The 16,991-nt window shown below is 37.6% G+C and overlaps 1 protein-coding gene across 1 annotated transcript in view; it reads left to right on the forward strand.

Moving 5' to 3' along the window:
- The window catches only part of DNM3 (dynamin 3), a gene marked incomplete at its 5' end in the record, with an annotated part of 135,180 nt that overhangs the window by 3,600 nt on the left and 114,589 nt on the right, over positions 1 to 16,991 (forward strand). Inside the window, 10 exons of the mRNA XM_009999865.1 lie at positions 3,648 to 3,797; positions 5,505 to 5,708; positions 6,260 to 6,358; positions 7,245 to 7,405; positions 10,225 to 10,367; positions 10,813 to 10,948; positions 12,264 to 12,331; positions 12,717 to 12,855; positions 14,139 to 14,225; positions 16,610 to 16,680. Of these exons, the coding sequence (XP_009998167.1) occupies positions 3,648 to 3,797; positions 5,505 to 5,708; positions 6,260 to 6,358; positions 7,245 to 7,405; positions 10,225 to 10,367; positions 10,813 to 10,948; positions 12,264 to 12,331; positions 12,717 to 12,855; positions 14,139 to 14,225; positions 16,610 to 16,680 (1,258 nt within the window). The remainder of the gene's footprint in view (positions 1 to 3,647; positions 3,798 to 5,504; positions 5,709 to 6,259; positions 6,359 to 7,244; positions 7,406 to 10,224; positions 10,368 to 10,812; positions 10,949 to 12,263; positions 12,332 to 12,716; positions 12,856 to 14,138; positions 14,226 to 16,609; positions 16,681 to 16,991) is intronic.

Raw genomic sequence — 16,991 nt, forward strand, 5'->3', positions numbered from 1 at the left:
CAGGAAGACATTTAGCATTCTTCTAGGATAAAAACTAGAAAGGTGCCGGAGAGCTAATAGAAGAGGAGAGACTAGGCACTTTGCAGGGAGTAGAAGAAGACAGTGGGAACTGTTTTCTAGATCCTGCTCTCTGCCAGCACTCATTCAGATGACAAACAGGAATGGTGTAGAGACCAATAATGTGGGAGGTGTGTATCCCAAAAAGTGGTAGTGACCTCTTCCTCAGATAGTGAAAGGCTCATCACCCAAATAGGACTGATGTGTGGGGCTAGTGCTGCTGGTCTGAAACCTGTCATTAAGGTGTTGGTGTAACGTTGCAGAGACTGCAAATCGTGCTCTGTGTCTGCACTGGTAACAATGCCTGGAGTAACTGAAGTAGATCAGCAGTCACTGCTGAGATCTGGCAGCATGCGCTGGAGGCCTCAGATAGTTCTCCCATCAAAATGGGAAATGGACTTCAGCTCATGTTGGTACAAATTATTTGTACTCATGAATACTTGCTTTTACAGGTGGCTTTGTGTGGAAGGTTTTGTTTTCTTGATCCCAGGCTGATGCTTGGTGATACCAGAAAAGATGGAAACCCCTTGCTGAAAGATTGGAAAATGGCTCTGTATTTGCCTATCTGCAAGAAGTTAATCAGAAAAGTGACAGAAAAAATAAATCTGTAATTAGTTATTAACTAACAATCTGAAACTCTCATCAGATCTATGGTATTTTTAGTGTTTTTAATTCTTCTGCATTGACAGACTTTCCTGTTTCTTCTTCAGGCAGTGCCAGAGTGCTTCTATTTTTTGTAACCTTGCTGCTTGAAGGTTAGAAGGGGAATGCCTGAGTTTAGAAAATGTTATTGTCAGCATGTGAGCAAGGCTAGAGAAATGGAGAATTAGAATAGGGATTACAGATTGAAAGGAGAGGCAGTATTAAAAGCCCTTGTCTTATCCAAGAGGAACTATTGATTGATTTGCTAAGGTACAAAGAGATTAATTTAGCTGTATCTAATTTGTTCAGAAAAAGTTGATCCATCGTCAAAGAAAAGGTGATGTATTTTAGTTCATGAAGTTTCTTTGCATGTTTTGAAATCACTGATTTGAAAAGTATTCTGAGGCTTTGAAATGACTCAATGAAGCTAAGACTGTTGTTGTTTGGGTGACATTGATGTTATCCAAAGTGCTTTGAGTAAGTGTGGGGAAAAAAAGTATTCTACATGTGAGGACAATGTTGTTGTTTTTTTTAAATCTAATTGTTCTTTTTCTTAACTGAAGATTTATACAGAAAATTTTTATCTGAAAACAGACATTAGGCAGGATCACTTTTTCTTGTCTGACTTTGTGTTCATTCCCACAAAAATGTAAATAAAATGTTTTCCTACTGTACTTCCATGTATGAAAGCTGAAAATGCAAGATTGCATTGAAGCATGTGCTTACCCAGCCTGGCTAAAGGCACCATAGCCAAGGACAGACTAAAGGCTGAAAGGAGGAAAACAAAGCACTGCTTGTTCATTTGAATTTTTATTCCGTAGGCTGTGCGTGGCACCACAGGTTATGAACCGTTGTAAAGCCTATTCCTTCAGAACTAGGGGGACCACAGATGTCACCGGAAGGAAAGAGCTATTGATAAATACTAACACAGCTAAAAAGTAGCCAACATTTTCATTTGAATTATCTTGAAACCACTTCAGATAGGGACTGTTTCTGTTATTGAGTATTAAGTGGAACAAAGAGAAAAACTTCCTTAACTCTCATTTATTTGAGTTAGTTAGCTGATTACAATTAGGCACCAAGTATTAATTACTGAATTTTGAAAAATTTACTGAGAAAATCTGATGAACTATTGAAAAAAAACCCCAAACAACAAACAAACAACAAAACCCCAAATTAAAAACAAAAACCCCAACATTTTCAGTCGTACCAGGAAAAGTGCATGAAGAACTGGGACAAAATAAGAACCATTTGTCAGCTCTTTTTTTCAGTAGGTAGCTATTTTCTAACTTTGAGATTACAAATTTTACAATTGTGAATCCTTAAAAGTGCAAGAGAAACTGAAATATTTAGTACAACATATTCTCTTTCACTTTAAAATATTTGAATAATCCTTGGTTGGTTTTAATTAAGAATTGACAAGGAAACATAAAAACCCCACATTCATTGTCATTTTGCTGTTAAAGCTAAAAACGAATATAAAGATATTCTGGAATTCTTAAATTGTCAGAAGTGAGATAGAAGTTTTTGTTAGGTACTGTCTTATTTTTGAAATAAGAGATCTGTTACTTTTGTCTCACAAGATATGTGTATTTCCTGGTCTGTTGCACTTTGAGTCTGGAGGGATTATAACATTGTAGCAAAGAAAGGTTGGTGTTTGCTGTTTTTCTCAGTAACTATTGTTGGGGTTTCATGTGTGGTTTTAACTCTTTTCCTCAGCTCTGTCAACAATAGTAATAAAGTGACTTTTGGTAAACAGACTTCAGTATTGATACCTAAAGCCCTCTATTAATCCGTATTCTTGGATGAGGTCTCCCGAGTTGCTCTTCTTTCTTCGGGTACCGAGCAAGCACTTTGCCCTGGTGTTCAAGGGCTTTGTACCAAGAAAGGTTTTCTGGGGAAGAAACATTTAAATGGAACTTTGAGATCAGGCCATGTTTGCAGGAGGCAATGAACTGGAACATACACAACCTTGATCAGCCTTTCTCCAGTCCTACTGCTTAGAACCTGTGGGGACAGTATGTTAACTTGTATCTGTGATTACCATTCATGTCATCATTTCTGATTACAGACTTGCTATGTGAGATAAGCTTTTGTGTTCTGTTTTGTAGGAAGAAATCCCAGTTTTAAAATCCTGAGATGTGCTTTTGGTATTGTAGCTCTGGGGCTACAGAAATCAGAAGGTTACAGTAATCAATACCAATGAATTGAAACAGGGACCTAGTGTCAAGTTAAAATCTAGCAAGTTAGACTGTATTTATCTGTGATTCTGACTTAATGTCCTTTTATGGCATGAAGACTTGGGAATTAATAGTGTTTTCCCACTTCAGCAAAATCACAGCTGTATCTGGAAAAGCTTTTACAAACTTAAGCATAGTTTGGATTTAGACTACAGTAAGATTTTAGGAAACGAGGAGTTGTGTTAAAAATGTTAGAGTGATTTTTATGTGATCTTCTTTTAATTATGAACTTGTAAAAATGTACATAACTCTTTTGTTAAAATGATGCTTAACATGGGCTGTTAGTTTTTGAAAACAAATGCTTAATGATCTTTCATGATACAGAACTTGAATTACTTTTCTTGAATTTGTTGATGTATTACAGACAAATACAATCAGATGAGGACTCAGAATCTAATTCATAATCTGTTCCTTATTCTATTAACGTAAATGGTGTCTATTTGAATCTTTCAGGTTGTTCCAGAAGATGACATGCTGAAGATAAAAGCAGTAAATCATATCCAGTCAACTTGACTTTTTAACTAACCCTTTCTTGTTGTGGACTGTTTTTCATCTGTGCAATCGTATCTATAGCATATGCTCATATATAATGCTTTCCTGATATGCATTATGACACGCTTTTGTGCAGACACATCTGAAGAATACTAGGGTCTTGAAAATGGCTGTTTAAATCTGTAAAATACGAGTTACTATTGATATTTTTCACAGAATATGCTGAATTCCTACACTGCAAAGGGAGGAAGTTTACTGATTTTGATGAAGTTCGACAAGAAATTGAAGTAGAAACAGATAGAATAACAGGAGTGAACAAAGGCATTTCTTCAATTCCTATTAATTTAAGAATATATTCTCCACATGGTAGGTAAAATAATTCTACTTTGTATTTCTGTCATGTAATGTGTTGTGTAGCTCAGTCTGTCTAGGCAGCTCCTTTTGTTCTCATTGCTTGATCAGAAGTCTTCTGGGATGAAAAATCTGAGTTTAACCAAAAGTGGTTATGTATCTGGAAGAATCCTTAACTTTTCCTGTGTTATGAAACCATTCTATGGTGGAGACTTGTTGCTTCTAGAGCTGGGCATAATGCAGGCTTTATCCCATTTAGTATTCTCATGATTTTAAAACCTTCTGACTCCGCACCTAAATGAAACCAATCTCTCCCCCAGTACATAGACCATTAGAGAGCAGCTCACTAGTAAAGGCATATAATAGATGGGAGAGTTAGTGTCAAAACTTTTTTTCTTTCCTCCAGATGGATTCTCTGATCAGTGATCTAGAAAGTCATTATGTCTCCCTGCCCTGTTGGCTGCTTACTGTTCCCTGTCACTAAAAATATATTTAGACAACAATGGTGTTTGAAGCTGCTTTCTGTTGTAGACCCCCAGTACAGATCAAAGTTAGTTCCTCTGTTTGCCATCTGCCCCATTTAAGGAAGGCAATCTAGAGAAAATATTTTGCATTCACTCTGTCTTGGATACAGGAGAAAAGTGGTATGTTTGGCTGAAGCACTTCATTTATCTAACCACCTCATTTGATGTCTTCATTGTGAATCAAAGGACAGAAGGATTAAAATAAAAGGAGAGATAATTAAAGAGATGCTGAACCTCCCTTTGATATCCCATGAGGAGCTGTGGCTCTAAGCATGTGTCTCTGTTCCCTTCTCTGCTATACAGATGTGGCATAGACATAGCTAAACAAAATGCCTTGCCTCAAAGCTTGTTTGTTGAATATGCTGACTCCAGGAGAAAATTTCCTACCTAACACTATGTTTTATTAGGATCAGTCTTCTAGTTCAGCAACTGTTGTTTGTATTAGCCAGACCCCAGATATACTGGTGTTTCCTTTCTAGGAATCCCATTTTTCTCATTTGGTTAAAAGAATCCCTGTTACCCTAGTACTGGCTGAACAACTTAGGATGCTTCTAGTTGGCATCCATTCTAGTTTTCTTAATGGATAAACTTTTAAATGTTTCTTACTTTTCTTAAGAAGTTAGAATGTTTTAAAAAAAACACAAACCAACCAAACAAAAAACCCCACAAAAAAACCCAAACAACATACCCCACAACCCCTTAATAACTATTTTGCTGCATCAGATAGGCTACCTATTGCCTTTTTTTGAATTTCTCAATTTGAGATGCTGTTGAAAGTATGGTCAGAGAAAGACTGTATTTAAAAAAAAAAAAAAGCCTGTTTTGGGTTGATTTGAAAGATAAAATGGGAATGGTCTGTTGTCTGTATGCCTGATGGTAGAAAAAACTGGGGAAACCACATTTCTTTGTCTAAGAGCCTTCAAGGATATTCAGTATAAGTATGATTTGCCTGTGCCAGTTGTAATGTTTAAAATACTAAATAGTATTTATATCTTCAGAGATGAAAGACCAACAGGGAAATGTGTACTTCTCAGATTGTCAGGCATTTTATTTGAACCATTGACAATATTTATATACCTATAAAGGTAATGATTTGGGGGTTATGTGACTAGAATTTGTCTGCAGCCATAGATGTGTAGACCTCTTTAGACATGTCTGGTATGCTAACCAGCTTTATGATCCTGTGTTTTCCATATAGTATTAAGTCTGACTCTTATTGATTTGCCGGGAGTCACTAAAGTGCCCGTAGGGGATCAGCCTCCAGATATTGAGCAGCAGATCAAAGACATGATAATGCAGTTCATCTCTCGAGAAAACTGTCTGATACTGGCTGTGACTCCAGCTAACACTGATCTGGCCAACTCTGATGCACTGAAGTTAGCTAAGGAAGTGGACCCTCAAGGTAAGCATGACTGAACTTAAGCACTTCTTGTTCTCAAATGTAATAACGTGATTTGAAGTAATAGAGCAAGTCTTTTGTGAAATACACTTTATAATATATAATACAGATGTGTATGCATATATTCGCATATAGACTTCAATATCACAATAACTGTTAGCTCAGTATCATTCAGGTAATGATGCTGTAAATATATTTTTTAAATTTTGTCATGATCTCTTGTAAGTAAGTAGGGCCATGTCTATCTAGGAATTTTTTTAGTACTTTTTAAAATGGACTATATTGCTGATGGGATTTCTGGATACTTAGAATAATAAATTTTATGCATTCGTATTGTAGGAATGCTGAGCCTTGTTAAAGAGGTTTGAGGAAAACATTTCAGCACTGACAATGATGATCTCTTCTTTTCCAGACATACTGCAATTTGCAGTTGTAGCTGGTATTGTGTGATACCAGCTTTGAGAATGTCATATACCTATAGTTAAATGTAATTATTCTTCCTGAATATAAATGATTTTTCACTATCTTTTTCCTCCTGCGTCCACCTCGGTCAGGTCTTAGGACCATCGGTGTGATCACAAAATTGGATCTGATGGATGAAGGAACAGATGCAAGAGAAATTCTAGAAAACAGACTATTCCCTCTTCGTAGAGGTGAGAATGTTCAGTTGCCCATATATATTCTTTGCAATCCATAAGGTGGTTTGGGCAAGGGTGGTGTTTGGGAGTCCTGGAGGTGAATCAAAGGTTGTGCTGGACTTGGTGAGTTCCTAGATTTTATTGTTATCTGTTCAGCAAACATAAAAGGCATCTGTGCTAAAAATACCCTGCATGTAAAATGATTTTTTTTTTTTTGGCCCTGGAAAATACACTGCATATTCCAGAGGACGCGAGAAATGTCAGCACAAGTTGTTTAGCCAATCTTTTCTTCTGTGCCAGGGTGCTGTTGCTTGCAACGAAAGAATCTTTTTTTTCTTTGTATATGGCAGCACCAGGGCTTTGGTAATCTCATTGTAAACCAATTTTTGACCCCTTCCAGAAATCTTCCACATGATTGTTCTGGCAGCTACTGCCACAGTTACTCATACTGTTAACAATATCAAGAATTTTGATTGTAGTTATAATTTATTGATGAAACCACCATCTCTTCCTATGCAGCATGTTGGTCTGGCAAATGAGAAGACATTTTTCTTGTATTTTGTTAGTATCGCTTATGTAGACCTGTATGTGTGTTTTGGTTTTTTGGTGAGGTTTCTTTCAGTTGTTTGTTTATTATTGAAGTGGTTTCTTTGGAGTACACCAAAGTTTCAGATATTTCTGTATTTGAATTGGTAATTTAGAAGGAACTGTATCTGTTGTACATAAACAGGATGAACAATTTAGACACTGTTAAGGTCATTACAGTACTTGTAAACAATATCTGAAATGCCTAAATTGGAAAGTTTTATTTGAACGGAGGCAACCTAATCCTACTTAATATGAATTCAGAAGCTCAGGCAATAGCTGCATTGACTTACACCTTGGTCTTGTGTTGTTTTAGGTTATATTGGTGTCGTAAACAGAAGCCAGAAAGACATTGATGGGAAGAAGGACATAAAGGCAGCTCTTCTAGCAGAAAGGAAATTCTTTCTTTCCCACCCAGCATACAGGCACATGGCAGATCGGATGGGAACACCATATCTCCAAAAAGTTCTAAACCAGGTAACACCTGAAGCCTTGGTTGTGACAGGCAGCTTTTACAATGATAGAACCATATGAAATCCTTATTAAAAGGAATGTTGGTCAGTGAACATCACTTATTCTTTCCTGCCTTTCCTGCCTGATTTTCACAATGTAATAAACAAAGCTGTATATTACATCTAGCATGCAAAAATCTACTGTGAGATGCAGTTTCTGACTTGTACTGAGAGTTCTGCACTCCCCTGTTTTCTTGAATACTGAATATGAACAACAAATATATGTTGTGACCAAAATGCAGGACCCAGCACTTGGTCTTATTGAACCTCATACAATGGCCTTGGCCCATTGATCCAGCCTATCCAGGTCCCTCTGTAGAGCTTTCCTACCCTCTAGCAGATCGACACTCCATCCAGTTTGGTGTTGTGTTGTCTGCAAACTTACTGAGGGTGCACTCAATCCTCTCATCTAGATTGTTGATAAAGATATTGAACAAAAATGAGCCCTGAGGGACATCTCTGGTGACCGGCTGCCAATTAGATTTGACCCCATATACTACAACTCTCTGGGCCCAGCCATCTAGCCAGTTTTTTTATCCAGTGAAGAGTACACTTCTCTATGCTATGATTTGCCAGTTTCTCCAGGAGAATGCTGTGGGGAGACAGTGTCAAAGGCCTTACCACAGTCTAGGTAGACAGTGTCCACAGCCTTCTCCTCATCCAGTAGACAGGTCACATGGTCATAGAAGGAGCTCAGGCTGGTCAAGCAAGACCTTCCTTTTGTAAACCTGTGCTGACTGGCCCTGATCTCCTGCTGTCCTGCACTTGCAGTGTGAGCTTACTCAAGATGAACCTTTCTATGATCTTTCATGGTACTGAGGTCAGGCTGACAGTTCTTTAGTTCCCCTGATCCTCCTTCGGAGCCTTCTTGTAGATGGACATCGCATTAGCCAGCCTCCAGTCATCTGGGACCTCCCTTGTTGACCAGGATTGTTGATAAATGGTGGAGATGCTTAGTGATCTCCCCTGCCAACTCCCTCAGCGCTCTAGGATGGATTCCATCAGGCCCCATATACTTGTGCGTGTCTAGGTACAGAAAATTATCACGTTTCTTCTAGTTTAATGGGATTTTTAGAATTTAAATTTAGAAATTAGGAAAAAAACTATTTTCAGAAATCATGTATCCAGAGGCTTCACTGTATGTTTGTACTTTAACCTCAAAAATCTACACTTTATTGTAGTTTTTCATAGAACCAGTATGCTGCTTTATCCATTGCGGGTAGCAGCTGGAAACTGCTGAAAAGTTATGGATTAAGGTAGGAGACTAGGCGGCTGGCCTGCCTAATTTCTTGCTACAGGGACTTTGCAGCTGTAACTTGACAGCTAGGTCGTGACATGCTCTGGACTTGCACAGAAAGAAAGCTAATGCCATTTAAAATTTTTTTTGGTGCCTCAGAACAAAAATAATCAGCAGAATGCAAGAACTTGCTTGTATCCTGCAGTTTTTGTCTATATGTAGAATGTTTTGTCCCTTTTTATGTATTTAAAGTTTATTCCACATGTCTTAGTTTTGAGACTGAAGCAAGAGCTGCATATACCTTTGGACTGACTTATCTGTCCTGACTTGCATTATTTTAATGTACTATTAACTTTTTTGTGAACTGTTTCATAAATTTACCTATTTCAGTATGAACTGTTGGTCTTCTGTTGCTGTTACTGTGTGCAGTAACACATGGGAAGAAGATGTAAATTTTGTCCCCAAGACAATAGGGACCTATTAGTGTTTGTGGTTTCAGGTAGTATTTCAGTATCGCTGTATCCACAAGGTGGTGCTCCAGGGAAACGCCGGTTTCAGTTTTTGTGCCTCTCTGTCGGCTGGAAACGTTTATTTTGAGTTTATGTGTTTTGGTGTACGACATTCTTAATTCATAGCTTGTCTGACAGTGGCTGGGAAGAGAGTTTGCAGCATAATGCAAGAAATCCACTTTGGTTTTGACCAGGAATAGGTACAATGCATGAGAAATTATGGCACAGGTAAGACATAAATAGTGCTTTCCAAACACATTACAATATATATGTGCAAAAGTAAATTATGTATGTTAAACACACATCTGTTAAACCTTTTTCTACTCTCCTTCATTTTATTTTCCAGTACTTTCAGATATGTTTCAAAAAATGAAAACTGATAGTCTTGCGTGGTAGAACCTCTTTTCAGTTCAAGTATGATCAAGTGTTTAATAGTCATTAATAAGAGGGCAAAATCTCTTCCTTTTAGTATACTTTGCACAAGGGAGCAGAAATTATGTGGAGGTGATTTTTGCCAATCATGGGAGAGTGCCAAGTAGGGACATATGTATCTGTATTTCCCTCCATCTCTATTTTCAATGGGCTATGGATGCTCAGAATCTTTTCTTTGTCCCACATTTCCTTGTGACTGTAAAGTGAAGGAGTCATCATGCTGGACAAGTATATAGAGAGTTGGGAAACATCCTTAGGAAAAACAACAAAATGGGGGTGGTGGCATCAGTGCTAAGGGGTGAGAGAGAATTTTAAATTATGTATATAACAGGTATCATTTTTTTGGTGTGTAACTAAATGTGTGTGTAGTAACAGATCTCAGTGAGTGAGAGGACAAAGGAATTTTTTAAGCCTCCTTATAATGTGTGTGCAAAAGTGATATTGTATTGCTCTTCAGCAGTCTACATTGCTTCACAGATCAAAAGAAAATACACTGGTATACTAGCACAGGTCAAGGCTGATAATGCTTGGCAGTCAAAAGAAAATGGTTGTGCTCTTGCTTTCTTATTTATTAACACTATTAAAGGACTTTTATTTGCTTTTTAGCAACTTACCAATCATATTCGGGATACCTTGCCAACCTTTCGAAGCAAACTCCAGGGCCAGCTGCTTTCTATAGAACATGAAGTAGAGGTATACAAAAACTTCAGACCAGAAGATCCAACCAGAACAACAAAAGCCCTGTTGCAGTGAGTGTCTAGTCTTTTGTCTGCTTTTCCACTCCGTGTAGGTTTGTTTTGTTTTTTTCTTTTTCTTTCTTTCTGATGGATTTAGATTTAAAGGTTAGGATACAGTTAAGGATTCTGCATGCAAATTCTGAAGAATTTTGTGCTTGATGTTACTGAACACTTTATTTGCTCTGCAATTTGAATAGAATTGTTACAAAATTAATTTAAGTAATCCTAGAAAAGAAAGAAAGCAGACCAGGAAAAAGTATAAAGAGAAGGGTGCAGGGATATTTGTGTAGGTATGGATTTTATGGATTGGCAACTGGGCCATTGATTATAGATGCTTTTATCAATTCCTAAACGTGTTTTAATATGCACTAGTAGTCACCTAGTACTGAAGTAACAGTTGGTAGTTGACATGGTTAAATGGTTGTTTGTTCATTTTTCTCTTCCCTTTGAAATTTAGGATGGTACAACAGTTTTCAGTGGACTTTGAAAAAAGAATTGAAGGATCAGGAGACCAGGTTGATACACTAGAACTTTCAGGAGGTGCCAAAATCAATCGTATTTTCCATGAACGTTTTCCTTTTGAACTAGTGAAGGTATTTATCCATCTTGTTGTTGTGTTTTGTGTTTTATTTATGTATTCTTATGTTCATACGCACAGTAGTAAAGCCAAGATAAAATCTTATTGGGAGAACATGCTCTTAACTATGGGAGAAATTACATTAAGTTATACTTGAGGTATTTGCGTTCATTTCTAGTTTTGGATACTGAGACATGGTAAGAATTCTGAAATACAGGAATTACAATATAATTATAGTCTAAGTTCATACTGTTTCCGTCTTATATTATGGTTTTATCACAAATAGCATCTTCCTTCTGGTTAAATAGGGCAGGCCAGCAACTACAGTTGGTAAATTTGTGTTCAAGTAGTCAGTACCTATTAAACTTGGAGTTATAGAAAATAGTCATTTTCTGTGTTATCTGCTTCTTGTATTCAATGCATTAAACCAAAGGCAGCTTTCAGTTCTGCACTTCCGTAGGTGAAGGTGGAGCAGAAGCAAAAGTGTTGTTTGGAGATAAAATTTCTCCTCTTGATACATCTTTTCTTGCTTTATCTATCCTTTGGCTAACAGAATAAACAGGGTTCCAGTGGGATGTGAAGTAATGAAACCTGGTTTCCCATGAATTTGTGTTACATATTTGGTATTTCTTTTGCCGCAGTGGCTTCAGCTTCCAGTCACCATGAACTCTACTGTATCTCTAGTCCTCATTCGTTTGAGCTTCTTCTAAGATTAATTTCCACCTGTTTTATGTTTGAATGCTTTGACATCCCCTAACTTTCATTGGCTGGTTCCAAGGTTCAAATGTGGTACGTCAACTAGTAGTCCAACAGAACAGGTGACAAATAAGCTTGTGGTAATGACCCTTTCATTTGTGACAACATTAAATTTTCTTCCAGCTAGCTAGCTTTCAAGGAACTTAAAGAAAAGCTTTATAACTTCATAACTGAGATCACTCAATCCTTACCTTTGCTTGGAAAACAGTAGAATGAGAAGGGGAGTATAAACAGGCCATAATTACAGAAGTTGCACCACTTAAGGAAACCAGGCTGAAAAAACAAAAGTTACATCTTCCAAATTCTGTTTCTGGCTTACTCTATCAACTCTGCAAAATTGTTCCAGCTGTTGGGACATCTGCAATGGAATGGTGCATAGTTTTGAACAATTCTTACTGCTGCTTGTAGCCTTAGCGTTAAAATGTTTTAAAATACTTATGCTTTGTTTAGCATAATTATAAATTAATATTTTGCCAGTTCAACTTCCCTATTTTCCAATTATATTGTGAGAGGTAATGTTTCTGTGTTATGAAAACCTTCTTCCAATATGATCTCCTACACTTTTGTTCCTCTAGATGGAATTCAACGAGAAAGAACTGCGGAGAGAAATAAGTTATGCCATCAAGAACATACATGGTATCAGGCAAGTGCTCCATAACACTGGTTATTGACTGCTGGACTATGTTACTAACTCACTGCTCCCAGCAGCTGACTTTTTTCCTTCCACTCCTTTACACCTCTTTTTTTCAGGTAGCTATTTTGGGCCAAACAGTTGATCTGCCCCAAGAAATTTAATTTACCTGGAAGTGCTGGAAAATTATTTTGCAGGGAAAAATGAGTTACATTTTTTCTGGTAGTGCCTGCGGTTGTGTTAAGCGTGCGTTCCTGAAAAATCATAAGTTTTGGAAGGAAAATCTTATGTCTTGATACGGAAAAAAATTTCAGCTGGTGTTGTAGCAGAAACAGTAAAGAGATATTCTTTGCATGATGTTTTAATTTCTGTCTTACATATTGTTTTATGTCCACAGAACAGGTTTATTTACTCCAGATATGGCGTTTGAAGCCATTGTTAAAAAACAGATAGTCAAGCTGAAAGGACCTTGCTTAAAAAGTGTGGATTTGGTGATGCAAGAGTTAATCAACACTGTTAAGAAGTGCACAAAAAAGGTAAATTACAAATAGGTCTGGTAATGTAAGTATAATATCGTAGCATACTAGATAATATAAAGCCTGTGTTGCATTTTACAGTATTAGAAGAGATTTCAGATCTAGTCACTAGATCTAGTACAGAGGAAGACACTAAAGTAATTCCAACTTCTGCAAAACTCTCAAAATAATGCAATGCTGTAAATATTAATTTTTTGTTTCCTGTGTTTTGAATGTATGTATATATGCACCTAAGGGCTGGAGTTTCTTTGAGTTAAGAGTTGCCCCCAGGTTCCTTTTTAAAACCATGTTTTCATTGGTACTGAAAATGTAACATAGGCAGCAATTCCATGGATGTGTAAATCAGAAAAAAAAATCTTGTACTTGAAAGGTTTCCAGTGCTCATAAGAGAAAGAAACAGTGAAACTTTCTTAGAGCAAAGGTCTCAAATCTATCAGGGAAAGGAAAAATTCATATGCACCAATTAACTTTTAACTTTAAGATCCTGCAAGTCTAATAATTTAAGAAATACTTTAATCAAAACTAAACATGACATTACTGTGAGTATTTGAGTTTCCTCAAGTATGTGTTTGGGTTGATGTATACTTTTAGAATGAAACCTCAGTTTTACTGACTAATGCAAATTTTTTTTTGTAATCATGAGCAGGCAAAGGAGCTCTTCCCCAAAACAGAAAAGTGTGCCAATCTTTTTGACAAAGATCATAGAGAAGCAGATTCACTGTAATATTTTGAGCAAAGTGTCCAGGTTTTTTCACTTTTGTCAAACTCTGGAAGATATGTCACTTGAATTAGCTGTCTAGATTCTTTTCCCAGTACTGTTTCTCAAATTTAGGGTTGTGCTTTGCTGTTCACATTTTCAAGTATTATTATTGAGATGTAAAGATGTTGCCACAAGGTGGAGCCTTCAAAGGATAAAAAAGTTGGAAATAATTTAAGGTGCCACTCTGGAATTAGGCACAGTAGGAGAGAGAGACATGGAGAAACCTCACCCCAAGGCAGATAAACTCTGGTTCTCATGTCCAAGGTGTTTTTTCCTTGATGTTTCATAGAGCCAAAAGCACAGAAATAATCCAAAGGTTTAGGTAGCTCTTTTTTTTTTTTATTCCCCCCCCTGAAATATGACCATTAACAGCAAGTAAGGCTTGCTTTGTAGTGTAGTTAACTTTTAGCCCAAGCATTTATAATAATTACTTTCTTCCAAAGAGGAAAGCTGGAGGCTCCCATGTGTGTGTTCTGCTGAAGCCTCCCTGCAGGTGTAAATTTCTATTGGTTTTGCTTTTCAGTTGGCAACATATCCAAGGTTGTGTGAGGAAACAGAAAGAATTGTTGCCAGCTACATTCGTGAAAGAGAAGAGAAAACCAAGAATCAGGTGAGGATAAATAGATCTAGCAGCTTGGGGAAAGTATGTGAAGGAGGAAAATTCTTATGTACAAAGTACAATAAGACAATTGAAGATACCCTCTTCCCTCTTCCCTCTTCCCTCTTCCCTCTTCCCTCTTCCCTCTTCCCTCTTCCCTCTTCCCTCTTCCCTCTTCCCTCTTCCCTCTTCCCTCTTCCCTCTTCCCTCTTCCCTCTTCCCTCTTCCCTCTTCCCTCTTCCCTCTTCCCTCTTCCCTCTTCCCTCTTCCCTCTTCCCTCTTCCCTCTTCCCTCTTCCCTCTTCCCTCTTCCCTCTTCCCTCTTCCCTCTTCCCTCTTCCCTCTTCCCTCTTCCCTCTTCCCTCTTCCCTCTTCCCTCTTCCCTCTTCCCTCTTCCCTCTTCCCTCTTCCCTCTTCCCTCTTCCCTCTTCCCTCTTCCCTCTTCCCTCTTCCCTCTTCCCTCTTCCCTCTTTCCTCTTTCCTCTTTCCTCTTTCCCCTTTCCTCTTTCCTCCCTCTTCCCTCTCCTCTCCAGTCGGCATATTTTATAGGTGGATAGAAATTGCACTTTTACCATTAAGCTTTGACAGAGGAGACTAGAATTGTTACAGAAAATCTAATCTGGCCTTTCAAGATTAGGATTGGTGGTTTAAAGTAGCATTGATTGTTCTTGTTCCACAGTGTGTCATCTTAGCTGTGTCACAAAAGCTGTTTGTGGGAAATTGACTAATGATTACACAAATGCACACAGAAACACACAGCCTTTTTTCTACTTTCTCTGTTTGTTTTTTTTTAACATAGCCATCTCGTGGGTTCTAATTATAGTGAGGCCCACAAGCAATTGTACTTGGGACTTTCGTAGGAGTGACAAGTTTTCCCTTCAAGTTAAAAAAAAAAATAATTTCAGAGAAACTTGTTTAGGTGTTCATCACCCAGCTAAGTACTCTGAATCCAGGAAAATTCAAAGCTTAGATTACATGTGAGAAAATCCACTGGAAGTGGAAACAGGAATTATTGTCTTGAGAGTGCAGTGTGTGACAACGGAAAAATCTGGGGAAGAAGGGCTAGGCAGAGCTCCTAAATTGTTCCAGACTCCTGCCTCTCTAGTCTTGTCCCTGTGCAAGCAATAAATTTTGTTCTGCTTCTCTTCCTGTAATCTGTGCTGTGCGTGTAGTCTTAAAAATAATTTTTAAAAAAATTGTATTTAGGGTTGGTACTTGCGGGGAGTTTTAGTTAGCACACTCGGTTATTTCAAAATTTGAAAGATACTAATTACTTAGAATACTTGAGTCTTTTATTTTTATCATTCTGTTCTTCATTGTGTGCACATACCTGGCAATTTCCAAGAACTAAGCACAAAATACCAGCCTTCTGTAAATGCTGAAAATTGGTTAAATAGGTTATTGTCATGTATTCACATAATTATTTATGCTGTTTGCAGTTGTCTTTCATAAATCAAAATGCTAGTGAGGATATTTTCCCCGATCTGCACCCAAATCTTTTACTCTGAGTGGGGCACCTAATATCTTCTGGAAATTGTGAAGAATTTGGGAGTGATGCTATATTTGAGGAACTGTACAGAAATAACTGTATATTTGAATAAATTAATTTCTACCATTTGGCAGCAATGGATTTCTTTCTTGCTCCCTGCTGAAAAATGGAAGTCTGAAAAGATGGGGGGCAAGTGCAGCCTTATGCACATTGAAGAAGTTGTTCAAGGGTTAGAGTGAGCTTTCTTTATTATCTTAGATTTTTTTCCCCAGCCGAGTTTGGTTATTGAGTTAGATTATCAAGTTCAAATCAAATTCTGTCTGTGGGCTATTGAAGGACTGGCAAGTGATAAGTACACAAACCATTAATTCTGTTATTTCATTGACTAGTCCATCTGTCAAGCCAAATGTGAGCACCAGAATGGCTGTCTAGTACCTGGACTGTAGATTTTCTGGGCCAGGGCTAACTTACCTATTATTTTCTGTGGTACCTAAGGAAAATTTAGGTACCCTGATCTTAGGTTCCAGGTTCCTTGTTGGCTTGGCTGGATTGCTACAAATATAATTTTGCTTAAATTGCAAAATGTAGAGCTATGCTATATATTAATAAACTTTCTCTGGTCATGTGTGATTGATCTTAATGAAGTGGGACAAGGCCCAAGATAGTGAAAATTGAGGTCTGTCAGGAAAAAAATAAGAGGGAGTAGCGCTTCTATAGCCTCGCTTATTAAACAAGCACACAAACAGAAGTGGTGGGATTTAGAAAATATTGCTGCTTTTGGCTTGAACGATTACAAAAGCAATATTCAGTACTGCAGAAAACTCAAAAGTTCTTTTCTCTGTTCTTTTTTGTCAATCTCTCTCCTCCACCTTGCCCATCCTTTTTTGCTTTCCTGTCTCCCCTAATAGGTGCTGTTATTGATTGATATCCAGGTTTCTTACATTAACACCAACCATGAAGACTTCATTGGCTTTGCAAAGTATGTATATATAGAAGCTTTGTTTAAAAGATATTATTATGTTTTTAGTTGTGTTTTGTTTGTTTTTTTTACGAAGTTCAGAACACATAAATGAAGATGCAAGCTGCAAAGTCCCAAATATGCAGGAGAGTGCTCTTTCTCAATACAGTGTTGAACTGTGTCCCACCTGTAGGGGTTTCTTTACCGCAGTTCACAAGACTGGCTTCACTGAAGCGGAAGTTTGCTTTAGTCTGGAATCACATGCATCTTAGGAAGCAGCTTTGGAAGGCCAGTGCCTTCACTGTATCCATTTTAGCACCACAGAAATGTAT

This window comes from Chaetura pelagica, unplaced genomic scaffold, assembly GCF_000747805.2.
Source record: "Chaetura pelagica isolate M959 unplaced genomic scaffold, ChaPel_1.0 scaffold246, whole genome shotgun sequence".
NCBI lineage: Eukaryota > Metazoa > Chordata > Aves > Apodiformes > Apodidae > Chaetura > Chaetura pelagica.